At 41.3% G+C, this 19,918-nt stretch overlaps 1 protein-coding gene and 1 long non-coding RNA gene across 4 annotated transcripts in view; one reads left to right on the top strand and one right to left on the bottom strand.

Annotated features, from left to right (window-relative positions):
* The first annotated feature begins 430 nt into the window (after nt 1-430).
* On the top strand, nt 431-17,119 carry dusp10 (dual specificity phosphatase 10). 3 transcript variants are annotated; one of them, XM_044049905.1, is made up of 4 exons: nt 431-574; nt 4,680-5,536; nt 11,322-11,690; nt 12,601-17,119. In XM_044049905.1, exons 2-4 carry the CDS (start codon nt 4,726-4,728, stop codon nt 12,864-12,866), a joined length of 1,446 nt encoding a protein of 481 aa, XP_043905840.1. In that variant the 5' UTR covers nt 431-574; nt 4,680-4,725; the 3' UTR covers nt 12,867-17,119. The 3 variants fall into 3 exon arrangements, with proteins under 3 accessions (XP_043905840.1, XP_043905841.1, XP_043905839.1); XM_044049906.1 differs by lacking the exon at nt 431-574 and adding an exon at nt 1,745-1,844; XM_044049904.1 differs by lacking the exon at nt 431-574 and adding an exon at nt 3,354-3,611.
* The window catches only part of LOC122784592, a 38,336-nt gene continuing 20,108 nt past the window's right edge, over nt 1,691-19,918 (bottom strand). Inside the window, exons 2-3 of the long non-coding RNA XR_006362184.1 lie at nt 6,871-6,997; nt 1,691-1,751 (exon numbers count right to left, since the gene is read on the bottom strand). This is a non-coding gene — a long non-coding RNA (uncharacterized LOC122784592). The remainder of the gene's footprint in view (nt 1,752-6,870; nt 6,998-19,918) is intronic.

Raw genomic sequence — 19,918 nt, 5'->3', positions numbered from 1 at the left:
GTCATAAGGGAGTGTACAGTCAGCCAACTGGGCACTTGCTTAATAACAGCAGCTCCTGCCAAAGTCACATACTCATTACCTCCCCTAATAATGTGTCACCTCCCCTCCCACCCCTCCAAAACATGCAGGACAACTTGCGTTGTGTCACACCAGCAAGAAACTCGCCTTTAAAAAGAAAAGTGAAGTGATATTTCGTTTAAATATATAAAATGAGAAACAGAGGAAATGAAGTGTGTCGCCTGTCTGCAATGTGTGTGTGAGTCAAAGCAAATGTCATTTAACACTAACCGGCAATGACCTCAGCTCGGCCTTAAACGGCAACAATAACACAAAGTGTGTGCGCTGTCAGGTGAGTTTAACAGCTGTGTCACACAGCACTGGTTAATATTTAAGTTAGTGTGAGTCATAATGAGGGTAAACTGCACTCACATTGCCTTTAAGAGTGGTGTGATGTATTAATGGCCTGCTATTAAAATCCGGACGGCGTGCTGACACACTATCACCTACATCAAACGTTTGCTGTGGGTCCGGATTCTTTCGTTCTTTATGCTCCTCGTTGCAAGCGACCAAAGTGGTGAGTGTGACACTGAATGAGAAACAGATAACCGGCTCTAAAGTGAGTCATCGAGAGAAAAGGCAGCAAATTCATAAGAAATTTAGGTGCTTTCATACGAGGAAATGCAAAATTGATGACGTGTTCCTGCAGGTGAGGCTGGTTGGTTTGTGTTTACGAGCTCTGCTGGAGAGATATTTTCCCTCAAAACATTTAAAATTCTACAAATAGACTTGTATCTAAACAGCAAACATATTTGAGGTTGACACACAGGTCAGACTGTGTGTGTGTGTGTGTGTGTGTGTGTGTGTGTGTGTAAATAGCAAACAATACAGTTTGAGAGAGCAGAGTTCAAAGGGTGCTGTAATAAATACTGAATGAATGAACAATGGAATAGTTTACATATACTAAGAAGTTTGTTTTGTATGCATATACAACAACTTACAGTGTGTATGTATACTGTAAATATCTAGCCTGTTTATAATGTACGTTCTATTTGAACTTTTTATAGTCGTCGTAGGAGCTAAAAACCTTTAATTTGTATTTCTAATTTCTAAAGACATCCCACCTGTTCATGTGCACATGTTTTTTTTAGACAATGAGGGGGAGTTTGGCTCCGGCCGTTACGATATTAATATCCGTTATAGATCTTAGGTTTTTTTTGTTTCATAATATTCATTCTCATCTGTGACAGTTTGTCGGTGATCACTTTGTGTAATAAACTGCACAAACTTAAATGGACTTCAATGGCATTTTCATTTAGGATTTAGAGTCGCTACGGTTGTATTGTTATATATCTTATATATATTGTACTTCCCCATATGTGGAAACACATGTTTATTATATATTATCTTTACTGTCCTTGCTGCTGTGACTATGTAAATTTCCCCTTTGTGGGACTCACCAAATGTATTATAAAAGTAAAACACCTTTCAGAAGGTTCACTGCATGTGGATTCAAAATATGACTGTCAATCAGTGATTTGCATAAATACAGATGTAGATAAATAGATGTCTAGCCTCCGATGCATCAGTGAGGCATCTGATCCGTCCCCCAAATCACTCCAACATCTGACAACCACAATCATATATACAGCCAGAATCATAAAAAAAACCCTACCTTCAGAGACAAGAGGAGGGGTCCTGCAGCAGATGGTGTGGCCCCCACGGATCCATGAAGTCAGCATCATGGAGTCAATCTGGGATTACACAAGGAAGAGGAAGAAGACACTGAGGCAGAATCTCAAGATATTGGAAACAACAACCTTCCTGCCAAGTACCTGGAAAAAAATGTATGTGAGGAGCAAATTATGCAGCTTTAAATATCAACTTAGTTTAGATTTATTTTGTTGATTTATTGCACTTGCAGTTAAAACTATCCCTGGTGTTGTATTTTTAACCGCTCGTTCCTCAATTTTAGACAGACACAGAAAGTCAAAGTCACACGATAGAGCACATATTTGAATTCATGATGGAGGCAGAAGTGGATTCACAGTGTGAATCCTGTGTGCCATGATGTCAAATGTGAATACACAATTTCCATCACATGCTTTGGAAAGGGAAGGGTGAGTGGGGAAGTCCTCCATTTGTTACAATCTGCAGTCTCACCATTAGGTGTTGCTATTTCTTACACACTGGACTTGGTGCAGGTGTACATCTTATTAGACGTAACTGTTAAGTATGTGGTCCCACACACGGTATTTGAAAATGGAAGTAGTTGTTCTTCTTGCGGAAAAAAAACTAAACTCACATTTTTTAACTTTGAGTTTCGCGATTTGACAGCACCACAGCAATTTGTGCAACCGCAAATTCACAGATGTTGCCTGCAACCGAGCGTCTGTTGGATTACACCAGCTGTCAATCACAGTGGTGTCCACTGTGCCATGTTTTTATCATCTATTTTCCTCGCTCCACGATCCAGTGACGACCTAAAACTAGTAATAGGGACATTAACTCCACAGGAAAATGTTAATTCATGTTATAAATCAAGTGAGAAGTCGGCTCATTAGCTCTTTAACTGAAACAGAGATCTTTTTTGTAAGGGTTAGGGTTATTTACATCAACGACAAAACTACAGAAGAGGATCAGGGCCAAATGTAAAAACACAAACAAACAGCATGTCATCTGAGATTAAAGTCAGAAATAGAATTTTATTCATTTCGAATTCTGAGATTAAAGTCAGAATTCTGCCTTTTTTTTCTTTTAAATTTTCCACATGTGGCCTTAATCCTGTTCCATAACAAATAAATAAATCTCACATATATATGTATATATATATACATATATATACATATATGTATATATATATATATGTACAAACTATCTAAATACACCAGTGGTGTGAACCATTGCCTATATTACGTCAAATAAACTAAAGTATCTGTGGAACGTGTTCAACTATTGGCTTCTTAAAATATAAAACCCAACATTTTACACTAATGGCGACTACAAATAATCTACGTGTATCTATATATTAAATATAATCTGTATAAATGTGTGTAATATAGATATAATTGTACGTGTTAATGGTGCGTTTACTTTAACTCGTCATCTACTACAACACAGGGCAGCTCTGTTGTGTTCTTTTTACGAGCAGCACGTGAAGGCACCGTGGCTCCTTCCTCGAGCCTCCCGGGGAGACTCGTGATTGGCTGACAGTGACATCATCCTCCTCCTTGTATGTGGGACTGACGGCGTTGAAGCTCCTCCCCCTTATCCTCCTCGTCCCCCTCTATCCACACAGCGAAGGCAGGCGGCTCGGCAAGGCCACGCCCATCGCGGGGGTGGGGTCGGACCTTACTGTACCAAAAACGGTGCAAATGTAAAATTAATGAAGTCGCGCATTGGCTCAGAGTGGCGTCAATCCGCGCGTGTAGGCTGGCAGACGTGCTCCCGTGTTATTTCTGGGGGGAGCAGCAGGGTTAAAGTACTAAAAAAAAAATGTTGCCGATCCACAACACGGGGATGGACTGAATGGAGGCAACGTTATCCGCGAGCGAGACGAGAGAGAGCAGCATAACAGTCGTTCATCCATCCACAGCGCAGCGCGAGACTCTCCGGTAAGAAGCACATCCGAGGCAAGTTTGAGTGATTAAATATAATCCGAGGCACAAGTTGTTGTTGAAATGCACAGTCATACAGATTTCTATTATTAATGAAGAGGAATTTTAAAAATTGCTGCAACCGTTTTATTCTTAATTGTATCTCAATATTGAGATAAAAGTTAAAGCCCCTCCTTTTATTTATTATTAATTGTTTTTCTTTTAAAATACAGCCATGTCATATTTCTCTCTATATTTTACATTTGATTATACATGTAATTCATGCTGGTGTGAAATTTTTGGTCGGATTTCCTCCAGTGATCCAGCTCAGCTCGCCTCGTCCTCAGAAGCCAGATCACACATTCTCGGCACGTTCTCATGCCGGTTTCTTCAATGAATTTTTGGCCATGAATGATTTGTGCTGAGGCTGAACCTGCAGCGATGGCCGGGACAGGCAAACAAAAATTAATAAATAAAATAAATAAAAGAGAAGAGAAGCTCGGCGGGTGTCTTTTACGCAATGTGTCACGATGACATGCTTTTTATTTTTATTTTTTTTTTAAACAAACGCTCAGGCTGCAGATCAAAAGAAAAATGCCACCCCATGTATTTCTTCTTTTTTTTCATGTACTCAGACTTTTCCATCAGAGGGGAGAGAGAGACCAAACTGCGGCGTGGCTGATGCAGTATTTTATTTTCTCTCTCGCTCTCTCGCTCTCTCTCTTTCTCTCTTTCTCTCTGCAAGCTTTGGATCAGAGAGTCCAGGGTTGGAGTGAAAAAAAAAATCCAACATCACACACACATGTACAGTATAGAGCTGGGGGATTATTCACATCAAATACTGCTCCAACTGCAGACAGATTAGATGATTCCACTGTGGATTAATATTATTATTCATGACCAGTTTGTCACAAGTCTTCTCACCAACTTGGGTGTTGCCCTGCAGGTGTTGACACTACTAATATTCGGCTCCAGCAGCCGTTTTCTTATCTGCACGTTGATCAAACAGACAAGAGGTTGCATGGCCCTGTGTGATCACTCTCGTCCTCATGTCTTCCTTCTTTCTTGTTGTCCCTCCCTTTACAGAGCGGCTTGTTGAGTTCTCCATAGACGTCCAGCCCTCGGCCTCCCCATGCCTCCATCTCCTCTCGACGACAGAATTGTGGTGGCGCTGCCAAGGCCAATCCGACCTCAGGAACTCCAACTGCGCCTGGACACCAGCTACCTGGACTCCATCGCCAGCAGCAGCAGCAGCAGCAGCAGTGAGAGCAGCGAGAGCAGCGAGACCGTAATCAGCACCACCGTGGTGACGATCCGAGCGACGGCTAATCTTGTGACGTATATGCCCTCATCCAAGGGCTCCACGCGCTCATTGTCGTGTGGATGCAGCAGTGCCAGCTGTTGCTCTGTGACTACCTATGAGAAGGACAGCCAGAGCCTCAGCCACAGCCCGGTGAGCGCCAGCAGCCCCAACCTCAGCTATGCCACGCCTCCCACGCCGATGGTCAGCAACCACGAGGCACGAAGCACCCCCAGCCTCACCTCGGGAACTCCAAAGGCCATATCCACCGTGAGGGTCATCCATGCCAACGAGCTGGCCAAGCGCATGACCTGCTGCCCCATGGGGCACCCCATAGGGCCAGTGCCGGTCATCATCGACTGTCGACCCTTCATGGAGTACAACAAGAGGCACATCCGTGGGGCCGTGCACATCAACTGCTCCGACAAGATCAGCCGGCGGCGGCTGCAGCAGGGCAAGATCACTGTGCTGGACCTGATCTCCTGCCGTGAGGGCAAGGACTCCTTTAAGGGCATCTTCTCCAAAGAGATTGTGGTTTACGATGAGAACACGGCGGACCCCAACCGGCTCACCTCGTCCCAGCCGCTGCACGTGGTCCTGGAGTCGCTGAGAAGGGAGGGCAAGGACCCCATCATCCTCAAAGGTAAGGTTTAATGATGATTTTTGTTGAAGAACATTATTTATATTCTGCATCTTTCATCTGAAAACAGGCTCCGCCAAGCACTTCTATCAGACCTGACTGAGGGAGCGTTTGCGTGTATACAGCAGTTGCACAAAGGCGGGTGGGGACAAGAAGCATTTATCCCGTCAAAGAGCTGAATGATCAGGGTTTTCTGAGCAGTAGAATTCTCCTCTTTTTGAGGACACGTCTTTGTGTTTTCAGTCATACTCCAACCCGTTTGCCGCCGTCTCACTTTACTAATGCAGTGTTGCTGTTGGCTCCTTCTGTCTTGACATAAAACAAATCACTTCCTGTGTGCAGTGCAGGAATGTGGCTGGGCGACACAAGACCTAAACACTGCTATACTGAGAGAGAGAGAGAGAGAGAGAGAGAGAGAGAGAGAGAATACATGTGGCACCAATAGGAACTCATTTAACAAAAGCTAAAATGTAATGTGCATTTGTTGATATTGAAAAGTTCTGCACCACAAGATGGGAAAGATTGATTCCCACTATTAAAAGAGGCAGAAAGTTACATTTTCACAGGCCTTTGTCGACTCGGGCTGGAGTGAATTTTAGTTTAAGAAATGCATAACGGTGTGAAAGCAAACGCAGTAAAAGCTTCTAAAGTTTCTAAACTTTGACCTTTACTTTACTTCAACAAACCTCTGGCACTGGTTACACTCTGTCTACATCACCCTCACACATAAACACACACTCACTGGCCACGTTGTTAGGCACACATGACACATATTAGTGTCCAGGGTGGTCTTCTGCTGCTGTAGATGACCACATCTTTTGAGTTCAGAGAGCTTCATACCGTGGTTGTTAAACGTAGTTATTTGAGTTACTGTTGCCTTCCTATCATTTCATTCTCCTCTGACCTCCAGCATCAACAAGGCATTTACTCCTGGAGAACTGCTCGATTTCTCTCTCTCTCTTTTTTGGACCCCTATCTGTAAACCCTGGTAATGGTTGTGTGTGAAAATCCCAGTTGATCAGCAGTTTCTGACACACTGAGAACAGCCCATTTGGCAACAATAATGCCACATTTAAATTCATTTAAATCACCATTTGGTCAGGTCGTCTGACCACTTATTCATGCCCTAAAATGCATTAAGTTGCCGTCATGCGATTGGCTGAATAAATATTTGCACTGTGGCAGGTGAGCTTAACTACCAGGTGTCTTGTTTGACACATTTGGCAGGGAGTGTGAGTGTGTATTAGGAGCTGGAGGAGTAAGTATAGGAGTCTGGACTGGGAATTTTTGTTTCCTGAATGCCTCCCAGTCACTGTCTCACTGTAAAATCACAGCACCTTGATCTCGTCCCCTTCGTCCCCTCTGTGCGCTTTGATGGACGAGGCAGGTCCATCTGAAGCTCGCCTCAGTGGGAGGACTGCCTTGTTCTTCCCTCTCCTGCTTCACGTCTTGCCGCCACCCTCTCTGTTAATAAAACCAAATGACTTTTATTTTCATTTGACTGCATGTGCTCACACATTTTGTGTCATAGTTCATAAAAAAACAGCCCTAAAAAGCACAACATTTGTAACGTTTGAGCCTCATTTGAGTCATAATTATTTTTGCTACTAAACCTTTATGTCTCTATAATGTAATGGTGGTTAAACATTCACTCCCTCATAATAACTAAGGGGTTTTAACTAGGGGGAAGTTGGCAGAGATTGTTATCACAAGTAAGCAGTTATAGTGAAATATTTCAAACATGTATGAATGACGCTGAATAACTGACTCGTGTTCCATTATTTGCTGTTACCAGCAGGTCTTACTTGTCAGGATTTATTGTAAATATGCTCCAGTGGAAACACACAAGTTTCCGTTCAGGATCTGCTGCAGCAGCACGGCGCAGTGATACGTTACATGTAACCTGTCAGAACTGCCATAAACAACGTGTCAGTTGTGTCGCAGGGTTTGGGGTAAAGAGTGGGAAACGGCGGGTTTCTGTGGCGTGAGAGGGCCCCAGCGAGGCAGAAGCAGTCACTTCAGAGCAGGAACTGAGCCGCGGGCTTTGTGAAAGTGATAGAAACACACGTTTCATGTTTTTTTTTTTTCCTGCGCAACTTTAGTCGAAGATAATGACAGACGGTCACACTCGACAGATTCTGTCTGACAGCGACATGCTGCTTCTGGAGCTTCTGTTATTCCCAGTTAACTGTGAAAATATGGTGTTTTTTTTACTTGAAAAACAAAGATGAGCCAAAACAGGAAGTCGTTTTAACAGTTTGATAAATGTTTAGCAACAATAAACGTTAAAAGAGTTAAAATGTAAAGTATGTCACGTTATGTAGACATGCGCAGCTTGTTTATTAATTTATTATACATATATTCAAATGTGATAGGCCACAAAACCACAAAATAGATAGAACTTTGCAGTGACCCAGGTTTGATTCCACCTACGTTCATTTTCATCCATTAAAGGCAAAAAAAGGCCCCAATAAATAATAAAAATAAAATAATAGCCGTTCAGTGTTTGAGAGGATGAAGTAACACAGACACGTTTTAATCAAATAATAATGTCCTATTTGCATTTTTCAGAGAGGTGTATACATAAAGTCGCCATGAGTCATCATCGAACTTTGCTCAGAAACATGTAAACAGGAAGACAGACGCAGCAAGAGTCTCATAGCAACTCATGTAAATATCATCGTCAAAATAGCATTATTATCACAATAAGGTCAACAGTCGGATCATTGGTGCAGCACAGTCACCACGTCTCCATTCCATTACATCATGTTTATTTGCACAACACAGAGCAGTTTTGGGTATTTCTGGAACCACGAATCATAAGCTTTGACATATTGACATAATATGAAGTGGATGTGGCTAAAAAAAAGAAAAATGTTTTTTACACAACCCGATAGAGTTGTTTGTTGTTCATAAGAACTTTTTTAGTTGCAAAGACCTGCCTGCACTAGACACTTTCAACAAAACATGCACAATTTTGGACTATGGAATCAAAAATTACTAGTTTAACCTCCACCACCACCACTAGTACTACTACTAGTACTATTACTACTAATACTCTTAACTTCAGAACCCAGAGCTCAAACCACTGTTATGGATTTCCACAGTGTCAGTATGGACATATATATCCTGATTCAACCAAACTACACAGTAACAAATGACTTGGGGGCTAATGACCATCTAATCTGGTCAGGAGGGGGCTGGTCCTGAGGAAAAAAGTGGGAAAAACACCTGATTAGTAGCGTGTGGGCAATATGATCTTACAATTATAACACAGTATTCCATCACGATATCACAAAGATATTTGTGATGATATTTCACAGATTTCAAAGTAAAGGTCTTTGTTTTTGTACGGAATGACATTTACTTCCTGAATAAAAACATATATATGATGCAAAATAAATCTATTAATATGAAAAACCCGACATACCAGAAGTAAATGATAACATGGACAATTTAAACTGAATGTCTTATTACTTTTTTGACAATATTGCTGTTAATATAGTTGCGGGCCATGTTTTCATTGTAACATGATATTAAGTGGTGGGCCACATGTAACGGACAGTTTGACATCTCTGCACTAGTACATGCTTTTCTTTTTTTGCATGGTTATTAAATATCAAAAAGTCCCTTATTTCACAAAATTAACAGTTGTTCCTGAATCTGAGTTCATGTCCATGCCACAACCAAAATGGTGCTTTTACTTTCATGGTCCTTTATATTTTTAGTTGTTCTGCTCACCAACAATAATAATACTAATAATACTAATAATACTAATACTACTACTAATAATAATAATATTACATAGCTGAATATACATTTTATATCATTTTACATACAGTGAATATTTTGATTATCCGTCGTCTGGTTTGGCCTCAAATATCCCTTCAGCTCAGTTTCACCTAAATGTGGCGCATCATCCACGCTTAAGACTGTAATGGAAACTAAAAATAAAAGAAAAATATCATCATCACTGGAATGTCCCTCCATGTTTAGTACTTCCCTTTGGAGTATAATTATTACTACAACACCCCCACCCCACTTCAGGCTGAGCAGTATCACACCATTTTATGTCTGTAGTCATAGATGAACAGTTAGGTGATCTCCATGTGTCTGGTCACTGTGGGGGAATTTGTATGATGACCTCACTTTTACTATGAAATAGACAGAGTGTGTGTTGTTACCTCTTTAGGACATTTCTTGGCATAAACACTGACCTTGTAAGGACCTATTAGCCCTCATGGAGACTAAAACCTGGTCCTAATGAGGCAGCTGGTTTAAAACTAGTGTAAAGTAGTAGTGAGAAAGGCTCTATATTAAACACAGACCATGACCAACTCTTCTTAATTAATTTATTTGGTAGTTAACGATTAACAAAGATAGTTAGAGGAAATGTTGTGGAGTAAAAGTTAAAGTTGCTAGAAATATAAATAACAAAGTACAGTAAAGAAGCATTTGTACTTAATTACATTACAACACTGGTTTAAGTAAGTGTTTTATAGTGTAGTTTTAGCTTGAAGTTCTAGTGTAATTTTGGCATGCAGTTCTAGTGTAATTTTAGCATGTAGTTCTAGTGTGTTATAGTATAGTTTTAGCATGTAGTTCTAGTGTAGTTATAGTGTAATTTTAGCATGTAGTTCTAGTGTGTTATAGTATAGTTTTAGCATGTAGTTCTAGTGTAATTTTAGCATATAGTTCTAGTGTGTTATAGTGTAGCTTTAGCATGTAGTTCTAGTGTAGTTACAGTGTAGTTTTAGCTTGTAGTTCTAGTGTAGTTTTAGCATGTAATTCTAGTGTAGTTTTAGCATGTAGTTCTAGTGTGTTATAGTGTAGTTTTAGCATGTTGTTCTAGTGTGTTATAGTGTAGTTTTAGCATGTTGTTCTAGTGTGTTATAGTGTAGTTTAAGTGTAATTTTGCCATGTAGTTCTAGTGTAGCATTAAGTTATTTAGGAGTAAAAGTTGCTAGAAATATAAATAAGTACATACGTGAGTATTTGTACTTCATTGTATTACAACACTGTTAAGCACTGGTGATGGTGAAGTATAAAAATAACACTTTGTTAAGGGCTGCCTAAGTCATGGAAGTCACCTAAACGTCCTAAGAAGAATATCTTCACAAACGTGTGTGTGTGTGTGTGTGTGTGTGTGATGGTGTAACACTTTCCATTTTCCACCCCTCCCCCACAACTGAAGGGAAACTTTGGCTGATGGCATCACTGGCAACAGGTGCAAAGCAGTTATTTGGAGAAGTGCAGATGTCCAGTGAGGAGAGATTAAACATTAATTGCATCCATTTACCTGCAGCGTAACAAGGGGGATTTCTCTCATGTTGTTTCACGGGTGGAAAGTGTCTCTGCTTCTCAAAACAGTGGACAGTTGACCTGAATAAGATGTGTGTGCAACATTTAGCTCGACTTGGCCGTAATGTGCGTCGTGTTGTGGACACAAGCACGAGTGAGTGTATTCTAAGCCGCCGTTGAGAATTGAACTCTAAACCCCTGACATTACTAGTCTCACGCTACAGGGGGCCAATTTACATTTAGAGCAAAGTCATGGTTTAAAAAAGGAAACATTAAACAATGTTCAACAGGTCTATTGTTTAAATTTTAAGAGGTTATATAAGGAGGTTATGACATTACATGCTTTATGCTTTTATTTATATGTATATATATATATATATGTATATATATACATATATATATATGTATATATATATATATAAGTGTGTGTATATATATGTATATGTGTATATGTATTAATATTTTTTTTGTGGATTTGCGTTCACAGGAGGCCTTGGCAGCTTCAGGCAGAGCCACGAGAACCTGTGCGAGCATTCGCTGCACCTTCACGAGGGTTTGGACATGGGTGCAGCCGCCGGCCTGACGGGGGCGCTACCTCACTCCCTGCCCTCCACCCCAGACATAGAGAACGCGGAGCTGACGCCAATCCTGCCGTTCCTCTACCTGGGGAACGAGCACGATGCTCAGGACATCAACCTGCTACAGCGCCTGAACATCGGCTACATCCTCAACGTGACCACGCACCTGCCGCTCTACCACTATGACACGGGCCTCTTCATCTACAAGCGCCTCCCTGCCACCGACAGCAACAAGCAGAACCTGCGACAGTACTTCGAGGAGGCGTTTGAATTCATCGGTATGGAAACGGTCACTTCGTGTTGCTTTAGACCTTTTCAAATCACGGTTCTATAGAGACTTGTGAGGTTAAACCTGCAATCTTCTCATGAGAGTGAGAGAAATAGAAATAACTGTTTGCACTACAGCGTTTACATGTTTTCTAAATTCTAGTTTGGAAGAATGATCATATGGTGACACTTCATCATCATTTTAAAAGGAACTGTGTCAGTCTTTACATCCCCTGAATCCATATTATCTTTTGAAATTTTATGAAAAAACTGAATCTGTGGAGACTTAAATCCTACATTTTGGAGACAAAGACAGTGTTGTGTAAAAAGAACATGGTTATGTCCTTTTTTAAGTGGTATAGCAACTGTTATTATTACTAAAATAAAGGAGGTCAGTGAGGTGCAGAGATGTGATCATCGAACATATTTCTCTGTCAACACCTCAGGGTGTCAGCCAGTAACAAACACCTAATCCAGGGCCAGTGTTCTCTATAATCTAAATTCATCTCAAAGTGAATACAATCCTTAATAATGTTAATACTGAATGGATGCATTTAAAGAAGCATGAGGCAAAAGATCGCCTGCTTTGTAACTGTAACTTCCACTCTGACTATACAGTATAAAAAGGAAATTGTTCATTTTTGACATTTAAAGTCATACAAGTACGTTTGATAAGTAATAAATAGGGTTAGTATGGACACGATCTGTGTACACACACATGGTCCCTTTAAAATAAGCAGTATTTAGAGTAGTGCAGTTAAGGGTTTTGGGTATTGTAGATATAAATAAAGGACACTAGTTGAACTGCAGTGCTTTTATCAAACAGTCAATCTGCATTTTTCTTTGTATTTGCAGGAACTTGAACTTCCCTGTCGATTATATTTGACTTTAATGACTGTTTTGTGTTGTTCCTCTTTGCAGAGGAAGCACATCAAGCAGGTATGGGCCTTCTGATCCACTGCCAGGCAGGCGTGTCCCGTTCCGCCACCATCGTGATCGCCTACCTGATGAAGCACACCTGGATGACTATGACGGACGCCTACAAGTTTGTCAAGACCAGGAGGCCCATCATCTCCCCGAACCTCAACTTCATGGGACAACTGTTGGAGTTCGAGGAGGATCTGAACAACGGAATAACGCCGCGAATCCTCACGCCAAAGTTAATCGGCGTGGAGACTGTTGTGTAAAACTAAGCCCCCTCTTCTGAATTGTACTGGTTTTTTTCCAAGAGAGACCAGCTGGTTTTTTTTGAAGCATGAGAGAGAAAGACGCTGTGTTCTTCTCGAATCTCCTCATGCTCATCTTGGACTCTCTGGAGTTTGCCAAAGCTGTGGGTCAGTGGTGATGAAAAATGCCAAAAATCCCTGCTGTTTGGACCTGGCCGACGTCCGGGGATGAGAAGATGAGTTAGAGAGGCGGAGAGAGGAAGGGGAGGAAGCGGTCAGTGGGATAGATTTCCATTTGTGATCGCAGAGGCGGAGTGAATACTTAGGGAGGAGAAAATCAGTTTGGGAAAGATATACTCTATGCTTAAGGGTAATTACTGAAGAAAAAAAAGAGAAAGAAACTCCTACTAAAGCTCACACTGTGGCACAGTTTTTGTTTGGCGACAGTTGGCCACAGCAGTGCCTGAGAAGAAAAAACAAAAGAAAAAGAAAAAAGAAGTAGAAGACATGTTTGGTGTGTTAATGTTGTTCTATTTTTATACAGGGGTTTATGGGGGTGACCATGACGAGCCCGTGGCGGCTCACTGTGCAATAATTTCAGAATGGAATGCAACCGAGACCTTGATCTTATGTGTATATATGGGTAATGATTACAAAACGTTTCCAGCGCTTTGCTGAAATGTCATTCTCGGTGTGTTTGTTTGTAATTACTTTTGTCAGTCCAACCACAATTTCATGTTAATGTTTTTTTTTTTTTTGCTTCACATTTATTATATTTCATTGTTTTTTGCCCATTCCTGCATCCACAGAAGCATATGTTTTAGGTGTCTGCAGAGCCATGTAGCCATGTGAGTTTTTTATGCATGGCTGGAAGAAAAAAAACAACAACACTTCAGTGAATATTATTATAAAACAGGGCTACTGGTGATGTTTGATGTTACAGGGGCACAAATTTCACTGCCTGCTTCTGCCTCCTGTGTTCTATTCTTTTTGTTTGTTTTTGCCCCACTTCATACTTAAACCACCTCTGTTGTTATGTACTCCGCTGTTTTAGCGTGGGGGTCGGGGGTCAAATTTTCCCTTTCTGTGCAAGGTTCCGAATTACGTACAATTTTTATTATGGGCCCATTTTCGTGATGGTGAATACGCAGGACAACTTATGTTTCAAGGTCCCGGTGTACTTCCGCACACATGCCTATCGCGGACCCTAGTATACTTGCGCAGCAGGGTCCTGTAGTATCCCACTTCACCATCGGGTGACGGTACAAGTCTGGACGCAGGGAACAACAAACTACCAAAGAAGAAGCGAACAATGCTACAGCTCCTTAGGACACGTCTGGTTGAACCAGACACACCCAACGCGCTCTCTGCGAGTGGTTCCAAAATCTGGGCTTGCACGCACTGCCTGCACGTTGATGGCGCAATTTGGTCCGTGCTAGTTGTGCGCAGAAGTATACCAGGGCCTTGATTCCATGCAGATAGCAACATACTTTCTGCTTCACGCGTTGAACGTTCGGGTGGCGGTTTAAATTTGATAGGAAAGGAGAAAATGTTTCTCCAAAGAGACAGAATGTGGAAACTCTGACCCCAGTCCTTCCTGTCTCTTGTAGCTGCATGGTCTCTTTTTTTTGTTGTTGTTGTCATAGCATTTTCAACTATGATTTGGGTCATTCTCAAGTAGCAGAGTAGAGGTACTACGACAGAGTATTAGGGCCAAACTGAATAATTAATGTGGTTACATCCGTGTTCTGTTGCTATATTCTTTAATAACAATACATTAGATAATGATAAAAAGTTATCTCACAAAATTACGTCTTTATTCTTGTAAAATTACAACTTTATTCTCGTAAAATTACGTCTTTATTCTCGTAATATGACATTTTTAAAATTACAACTTTATTCTGATAATAGTATGACTTTATTCTGATAATTTTACCATTTTATTCTCGTAAAATGATGACTTTTATCTCATAATATTAGGACTTTTTAAGTACTACGTCTTTATTCTCGAAAGATGAAATCTTTTTTTCTCTCTTCAGTTTGGCACTAATGCTCTGTCATGAGTTACACACACACACACACACACACACACACATACACACACCAAAAAAAACAAAACCTAGAAAACAAAACACACACCTCCTCCCGTGGGTCACAGTTTTAGTTTGAGTGACACGGCCCTTGTTTTATCTGTCACGCCTGTCACTGACACTGAGCTACAGTAATGTGAGCTCTTCTGCCTCGTGGAGGTATGAGAGCCGCAGTCACGTGCAGTTCGAGTGCCTCTATCAATGCCTTAATTCATGTGACACCAGTGGGCCTGTGCCTGGCGCACCGTCACGTGTGGAGGAAATGCTGATTGCACCGAGGTCCGAATCCAAGGTTGCTCCAAAAAGACAAAAGCTGTGTGTAACATAAACCATGATCTCACCATATCCTGATATAATTGTACGTGCATTTGTGTCGGCTGCATTTAAAAGATGCTGAATTGTAAATCGGGCACATATGCACACATAAGAAGTTCATCCTGTAGCATTGACAAACACTTATCTTCACGCCTTCGATCATCATATTCAAAACACCCATTTTTTGAATTACAGGTGAAAAAGAATCAAAATTTATACTTATTTATAAAAAAAGGGGGGGGACATTTTTAAGTACCCAGGTGGGATGCATGCGTTTTAAAGTGTAGTTTACTCGTCTTTTCAACTACCTGAATACAGCGGAGCACACAGTAACACCTCGGCAGGCTTTAGCCAGTGTTGTCTGAGAGCCTCGAGTGTCCCACAAATCTTTCCCTTTGAACTAAGTATAGTTCCTGTTTAGCCCAAATTAATTTTGACTTGATTAACCCGAGGGCTGATTAAGATTTTTCTGAGATGTAAAAGATGCGAGCGGTCCTTTGATACAAGTTTAAACATGACAGGGGGGGGGAAAAAAAAGGAGAAAAAGATGACATTTAGCAGCTTCCTCACAAACGACGGTTCCCGCTCTGTTCCGTTTATGTTCCCTTTGTTTCTGTGCGGCTCTCGTCGTCTGTTTGCATTAGAATAAAGGTGTAAAAACGAAGCACAGGTACAAAAATCCATCACTTTCAAAGTGCTAAAAGAAACTTTTCTTTCATAATTTCAGCGCTGAACCCAAAGCGACACACGGTGCACTCAGTCAGGCTTGTACAACACAGACATTGAAACAATAAAGCTTAAAAAAAAATATCCCTCATGTGAAAAGAAATCATCCTATGCAAGAACAAAACTAACAGGTTGTTATTTTTAACCTGACTGTCATTAAAGAGTGACTTTGCAGCCTCACACTGAAGTGAGACGCGAGTGTGAGTTAATGACTTCATACGGTGGTGACGCACCCTCACTGGTTATTTCTGTTGCGGCTGTCATTGGCGTCGACTGGTGCTCCACAATATGTTTAAAAAAATTAAAAAAAGGGTATTTACTGTAATGACCATTTATCTCATACGTTTAGTAGCTTGTGCTTTTGTTTTCAGTGACCACCATTTCGGAAAAGAAAAAAAGAGAGAGCTTTTCATCTGAGCCAGTGGTATAAAAAAAACGATGTATGTTTTTCGTCCGCAGCGGCACACGATGGCTTTTTTTTGGTACGTAATGACCTGTCTGACTGAACAATGTAAAGTGTCGTGCCGAAAAGAAGAAGCATGCTGTGTGCTCCTGCTCTGTGAGGAAAAAAAAACACCCCAAAACACTCGCAGTCACAACGGTGCTGTCCATCCTTACTGTCGAGGTCACGGCCCCGAACGACGACGGCTCCCTTTTATTTGGAAAGAAACACGGTTCTTGTGTCCGGACGACAGATATGGAGCCGTCACGTCTGATGTGCACTCACTTTCACGAGCAGACTTGTTTCAGAGTCTCTCGTCCTCGTGCTCGGAGGCTTCGGGTTGGAAAAACGGGCTTTCGCTCTACAAATCTCTGTATCTCTCTTGTCTCTGTAGTCGACAGTCAAGTATATACAGTATATAAATATATATATCTATTTTCTTTGTATACATATATTCATTACTATTTTTGCACTGACCTACGGACAGATGGATTTATTTTTTCCACAAAAGGGTGCTATTATAACGGAGGCCTTCTCCCACACACACCTTTTTTTGCATGACTTGCTCAGAAGTCCTCGACTGGTCTGTCATCTCTCCTACTCTTCTCCTACTACTCCTTAAACTATTGCAATTGAAGCACTGTAATTTTTGTAATCCCTACTTGTGAGCTTTGAAATAAACAGGGGAGGCTTCAACTTTGTTCTGGCGTCCTGCTCCTTTTTGATTTTATTTTGTTTTTCCAATCGCCCGCTTTCTCTCCCGCAACTACAGGATAAAAGGGAAATGTGTTTCTCGTTTGTTTCAGTGTTCTGACATTCGGCGAAAAATATTTAGATGTAAAAAAAAAAAAATCTGAAATGAGCCAGATGTGTTTTTTTATGTTGCATGTAAGTGTTTAAAGCTGAAAAACGATTATCACTCAACTATAAAGTTTACCCTCAGCTCTGTGGGACCTTTAATCGTCTTTCGGGCTAATTGTTGTTGGGTTATTTTCCCCCAGCTTAAAACTTCAGTCACTTCTCTCACTGAGCTCGTTTGTAGCGGCTGTTTTCAATAAAGAAAAAAGTTCCAGCTCAGCACCAAAACGGCAAAGATTCAAAGTTAGCGACTATATGGTAACTCAGGCGTGTCCAAAGTCTGGCCCCGCGGGTGTCTCCAATGTCTCTCTTTGTCCAAAAGCCGAAAAATGTTTTTCAATGATTTCTTTGTTAGCTGGAGCAAAGAATTCACATTTAAGGAGCTGAATGCCAAATCCAAATATTGCTTTATTAAAGTGGTTCTACATAATTCTGTTTTATTTTAAGTAGTTTTTTTCTCCACTGTGTATAAACAGCAATGAAATGGCCACAGTTTTCTTTTTGTGGTCCATAAACAAACTCTACTATAATAAAATATAATATTTATATATAGTGTATCATATACAGGGGACAAGAATAGACTTATTTCATACTGTACTGGTCTACAATCGACACTCTTGAAGATACAGTGACCTGGATGACGGCTGAGAACTTTCACATATATCAGATAGATATATGTCAGATATTAAGAGCAGCAGAAACCACTAAACACAAAAAAACAAGAGTAAAAATAGTGTTAATGCTGGACGTCCAGTGATTGTTTAGTCTGTAAAGAAAATAATTACTAGGAAGGCTTCGCACAATTCCGCAAAAGGTCATCGTTACAAATTGCTTGTTTTGTCTGATGAAAATACTCAACTTTTAATGACATGAAACGGGAGAGAGCGACGGAAAAAAAAGCCAAATGAGGCACTATTTTGACAGCAAAATAACAGCAATCATGTTCATTTGATTAGTATCCTGCTTCAGCTATAGAGGAGGTAGGACAATGTGTGTTACAACACTCGGATATTAGACTGGGGATAAACAGGGATAAACAGGAAATCGCAACCAAGGGCTCAGGGGCTCACGTTACAGTCGAAGCTGGGGGGGCGGGGGGGCCTCCAGCGACTGATTATTGGGATCAATAACAACAAAAACAAGCCCTGCGACGTGTATTTTAAGAGACAAGACGACGCTTGACATTTGAGAACGCAACGGAGTACACGGCCAGAGTTGTGAATTATCTTTGCTCCCCTCCATTGAACCATGTGTCACATAGCTGCAGGAGTTATGGGCCTATATTTACTCCAACTTTGCAGACGTCTACCGCCTCGCGGCAAAGCAGGGAGGAGAGGAGGGGAGGGTGTGTGTGTGTGTTGGCCCAGGGGTCAAGATCTCTCCATAGGAACAGACCCAGAAATAGTCTTTTAGCGTTGTTTCTAATTACGAGTGATGAGTGCCCCGCCTCATTAATTCCTTCCTATCAGCACTGGGGCAGGCTGGGAGCACCAGAATAGCCGTGATCTTTGTGCCGCCGCGCGCCGCTCTCCAGCAAACCCTGCATGGACGTATTAGGCAAAGCAGCACTGAGAGAGAGGGTGGGGGGGGAACTACCTTTTCTACAGAGACACACACACGCACGCACAAACAGGTACACACACACAGTGACGAGGCGGCGGTGAGAGAAAGCAGAGGATCTGTGAGCTTGTACAACTGCTGCACTGGATAACATCAACATTTCTGCCTTTGTCGCAGGAAGACGCACTCGCACGACAGCCTATACCTTCTATAGCAACACAACTTCTTCTTCTTCTTCTTCGTCTTACAACTTGTGGATAAAATAAAAACGTTAGCGCAGACAATGCAAGAAGGATGTAGGTTAACGAGAGGGAAAATTAGTACAAGTACAGAGGAGCTAAGCTGATTATGGCAGTTGTATGATGAGGAATGTCTTTGAGTTTCTTTGTGTCGGCCGATCTTTTCAGTACGTGACACTGCTCAAAGCCTTGGGGTTTGGGGTCAATAAAAGTGTCCGGAGAAAATGATTTAATGGACTGAAACGCATGCTATTTTACATAAATCCTGCGATGTAAGATAGGTCAGGGTGAGTTGCACTACTTTCTTATCGGGACATATTTGTACACGGCAGACATCATCCTGACTGTGATGGATGAAGAGTCGCAATATTAGACGTCCAGCCTCGTAGCTTCATCTTTGGCCAGTATAAGTTGTGATATACTGAGGTTTAGAGAGTTCCAGAACTTTAGAAAGTCAGAATCTAGAATCTCTTTGGGTGATGAATGTGTCGCAGGTCAGTATATCTCACCCCGTATTTGTGAATAACGGCCTGTGTGATGCTTGGCAAAGGTAGCAAGTGACGTTTTTCAGCCAAAGTTAGTTTCAATTACACCACATGTTTTTAAATCTTTTCAAGGGATAGTTCAAGCCCTTGTGAAGTGGGGGTGGATGCGGTATTGACATGTTATTAATATTGACTGTGCAAATTTAGATCTGCTCATTTCAGAACATGTTCACAGCCTTTTCTCTCACTTAAACTGCCTTTTTCGTTTGCAGGGAACGCAGGTGTTAGATTATGGAATTAGATTTGTGTCAATATTTTCAAACAACACTCTTTAAGAAGCAAACAACACTTTATGAAC

This window comes from Solea senegalensis, linkage group LG17 (genome assembly GCF_019176455.1).
Source record: "Solea senegalensis isolate Sse05_10M linkage group LG17, IFAPA_SoseM_1, whole genome shotgun sequence".
Classification (NCBI taxonomy): Eukaryota; Metazoa; Chordata; class Actinopteri; order Pleuronectiformes; family Soleidae; genus Solea; species Solea senegalensis.
The sequence above is the reverse complement of the archived record's forward strand: the minus strand, read 5'-3'. Positions and strand labels throughout refer to the sequence as shown.

Bases quoted from the DNA above. Each gene is read 5' to 3' on its own strand.
- dusp10 (XM_044049905.1), top strand. From the start codon at position 4,726: ATGCCTCCATCTCCTCTCGACGACAGAATTGTGGTGGCGCTGCCAAGG. The intron at 5,537-11,321 runs GTAAGGTTTAAT...TTGCGTTCACAG, and splicing joins GGACCCCATCATCCTCAAAG to GAGGCCTTGGCAGCTTCAGG. The intron at 11,691-12,600 runs GTATGGAAACGG...TCCTCTTTGCAG, and splicing joins GGAGGCGTTTGAATTCATCG to AGGAAGCACATCAAGCAGGT.